This window comes from Quercus lobata, chromosome 10, assembly GCF_001633185.2.
Source record: "Quercus lobata isolate SW786 chromosome 10, ValleyOak3.0 Primary Assembly, whole genome shotgun sequence".
NCBI lineage: Eukaryota > Viridiplantae > Streptophyta > Magnoliopsida > Fagales > Fagaceae > Quercus > Quercus lobata.
In genome coordinates, this window is record NC_044913.1 from 59,527,128 (window position 1) to 59,530,774 (window position 3,647).

The 3,647-nt window shown below is 33.9% G+C and overlaps 1 protein-coding gene across 1 annotated transcript; it reads left to right on the plus strand.

Moving 5' to 3' along the window:
- Window positions 1–376: 376 nt before the first annotated feature.
- LOC115965545 (UDP-glycosyltransferase 74E2-like) lies at window positions 377–2,967 on the plus strand. The gene is made up of 2 exons (XM_031084789.1): window positions 377–1,028; window positions 2,091–2,967. Exons 1-2 carry the CDS (start codon window positions 396–398, stop codon window positions 2,811–2,813), a joined length of 1,356 nt encoding a protein of 451 aa, XP_030940649.1. The 5' UTR covers window positions 377–395; the 3' UTR covers window positions 2,814–2,967.
- The last annotated feature ends 680 nt before the right edge of the window (window positions 2,968–3,647 follow it).

A 3,647-nucleotide genomic window follows, 5' to 3' on the forward strand; every position in this document is an offset into this window, starting at 1 on the left:
TGTATTACAAAATTGACTTCATAATGTGTAATTTTTTTTTTTTTTTTGAGATAAATAATGTGTAAAATTGAATAGCCTGTATATATAAATAATTGTGCGGCCTAAAATGGCAAATGCAACAAGGAAGCCACGTTCAATGGACAATGGAGACCTGTTTCACATGGCTTTGTATTACACAGAAAACAATATGCCGTGTAAAAGAAATACGTCGTTAACGTAATCATCACGTAAACTCTTCCAAAGTTGAACAATGACGACATTGAATGCGTAATTCCTCAGATGAAACAATTACGTATTACGACACTTCATCTCTTTTATAATCAAAGAATTTTTCTTTTTCATCCTCCAAATTCTTGAGAGCAGAGAGAGAGAGAGAGAGAGAGCATTAGAAGAAAATGGAGAGTAAAACTCATATCCTATTACTTCCTTACCCCATACAAGGTCACATAAACCCAATGCTCCAATTCTCTAAGCGCCTAGCCTCAAAGGGTCTTAGAGTCACATTTATCACTACAACCTCTGTTAGAAATTCCATCCAAGCCAATGCCAGCAGCTCTATCAACTTTGAGACCATCTCTGATGGCTCTGAGGAGGTCCAAATTGTGGAAACCACTTATCAAACACTCGAGCGTTTCGAGTCCAAAGTCTCACAGAGCTTAGCAAAGCTCATTGAGAGAAATAATCGCTCGAAATACCCACCAAAATTTGTTGTGTATGACTCATTTCTGCCATGGGCTTTGGACGTAGCTCGTCAACATGGCCTAGATGGAGCTCCATTTTTCACTCAGCCATGCGTGGTTAATGCCATCTATTATCATGCATATCAAGGAGCAATTCAGATGCCCTTTGAAGAAGGATCTTCGATATCGTTGCCGTCGATGCCGTCACTAGGGATCAATGATATGCCTTCGTTTCTTCATGATACGGGGTCGTACCCAGATGTGTTAAAGCTTGTGGTGAATCAGTTCTCAAATTTACAGGATGTGAATTGGCTCTTATGCAACACTTTCGACAAGTTGGAAGATGAGGTAGGTTTAATAATCCATGCATAGATGATAGTTACATGATATGAAGATAGATGTCTAGGACATGCACCAAAATCTTATTCCATATATGTATAGATCGATCAACTCCAACTCTGTTTTTTTTTTTTTTTTTTTTTTTTTTTTGATGAAAACTCTTACGCTGTTGATTATATTAGATGATAGTTACATGATATAAAAATAGATGTCTAGGACATGCACCAAAATCTTATTCCATATATATGTATACGTGTATGTATATATATATATATATATATATATATATATCGATCAACTCTTACTCTGTGGATTATATTAAGAAATAGTAATAATGTTTCTTTTCTCTTAGAGGGATTTTTCCAAGATTTTTTCTTTTGAGAAATCTTTGTCCCAGTTAAATTATCATAGAATTTTAATACTTAATTCTGTAGAACAATATGCATGTTTGATTAGAGCTCTTTGTATTTAACACTTCAATGTCAAATCAAGTCATTTATCATCCTATAAAAACGACTTCCATTAATATTAGGAAAAAAAAAATTATGGTTTCATAAACAGCAAAAATAATTATGGTTTGATAAACGACTACATTTTTTTTTTTTTTTTTTTGAATTACGTGTTGCCATGACTTCATTGAGAGTATGTATAAAAGACAAAAACTTATGTTAATTCTAGGGTTACTTTTCTTGCATTACAAAGTAGTATTAGAATTATTTTGCTTGCACTACAAGTCTAACACGTTGAATCTAATATAGTTATGATGGATTCCAATTCTAAGACTTGAAATCCAGAAAATTATTATATATTCACACTTTTTATTATGCATGAATTTTTTTAATTAATGCCAAAATTGCATGCATTCCATTAAAATAAAAAGAGAAAGTGTCCTTAAAAAGAAAATAGAAGGAAGTATATTTGAGTTAAAGCAAATGTTATAGAACACAACTCATACATTTCCTTTACCTATATCGAATAATTTATATTACATTTTGATCATTCTTTTTTATCTTTTTTGTTTTTTCTTGGTTCTTTTACACATACATGCTTCTACTTTTCAAATTCTTTTAGGTAGTAAATTGGATGGCAAGTCACTGGCCTATCAAAACAATTGGACCAACTATTCCATCAATATATTTAGACAAGCAGTTGGAGGATGACAAAGAGTATGGTCTCAACTTGTTCAAGCCCAATATGGACACTTGCATGAAGTGGCTAGACACAAAAGAAGTTGGCTCTGTGGTTTATACATCATTTGGAAGCCTGGCAGCCCTAGGAGAAGAACAGATGGAGGAGATAACATGGGGACTGAAGAATAGCAATTGTGACTTCTTATGGGTAGTTAGAGAATCTGAAGTAAAAAAACTTCCCAAAAATTTTTTATATGAAACAACAGAGAAGGGATTAGTTGTGAGTTGGTGCTCTCAACTAGAAGTGTTAGATCACAAGGCAATTGGGTGCTTCATGACTCATTGTGGATGGAATTCGACGCTAGAGGCGTTAAGTTTGGGAGTGCCAATGGTTGCAATGCCACAATGGACAGATCAACCAACTAATGCAAAGTTTATTGCGGATGTGTGGAAGGTAGGGCTTAGGATTAAATTGAATGAAAAAGGCATTGCTACCAAAGAAGAAATAGAGCTATGCATAAGGGAAGTAATTGAGGGAAAGAGAGGAAAAGAGATGAAGAGGAATTCATTGAAATGGAAAAATTTGGCTAAAGAGGCAATGGATAAAGGTGGAAGTTCAGATAAAAATATAGATGAATTTGTGGCAAGACTTGCACACTCTTAATTTTAGTGTAGGTAGTAATTGAACTTCAAATCTTTTAATTTCAATTTTAATGTAAGCAAAAACTCTTTATTCAAATAATGGTTAAGAAGAAATGTATGATTTCAGTTTAATCTCTTGCTATGAAGCCACATGTATATGGATCATCAATATAGAAGAGTGTACCATTTCATTATAAAAATGGATAATTACAGTAAACACAGCAGTGGTATGATCCGTTTTCACTTTGCGTACCCGTGATTTAAAACTTTACATATTGCCACCTGAATTTACTCCCGTTAGCCTTCCGTAACCCACTTATCCATTTGCCGTTAGAAAAACGCATTTTTAGGCAAAAACAAATATAACAAAAATAAAAAAGTTAGGGTTTTTCATTGCTCATGAACTTCAATGAAAACAAAGTGGAGGAACAACACACCAATCAAATGGGTCAATAAAAATCACTTTTTGTGGTTCACGCGCTGTACAAGCCCCTCTTTGTTATATGGCTTCCTCACGTTTGGTCATCACTCTTCAATTTGGTCTGTCAACGAAGCTTTTTTTTTTTTTTTTTTAATAGCTCACGTTGAACTTGAAATCTCATCCACTGGGATTCATGAAACTGGAAATCTCCGGCTAACAATCTTTCTTCAACATAGTCAAACAATTATCCCTTGAACTCATGCTGGGCGTCTTTCCTCTATGCTACTATCTAGTGTATACAAAAGACACAATCTACCTCCAAAAAAATCCAAACATTGCAAAAAAAAATAAAAAAATCAACATCCATACCCCAACAGAGAAAAGCTATTAATGTATTACTTATGGCAAACCCAAAAATCTGCAAAAGAGAAGAAA

Excerpts from the sequence above, each read along its gene's own strand:
- LOC115965545 (XM_031084789.1), top strand. The coding sequence starts at position 396 with ATGGAGAGTAAAACTCATATCCTATTACTTCCTTACCCCATACAAGGT. Across the intron at positions 1,029-2,090 it reads TCGACAAGTTGGAAGATGAG|GTAGTAAATTGGATGGCAAG; the intron begins GTAGGTTTAATA and ends AAATTCTTTTAG.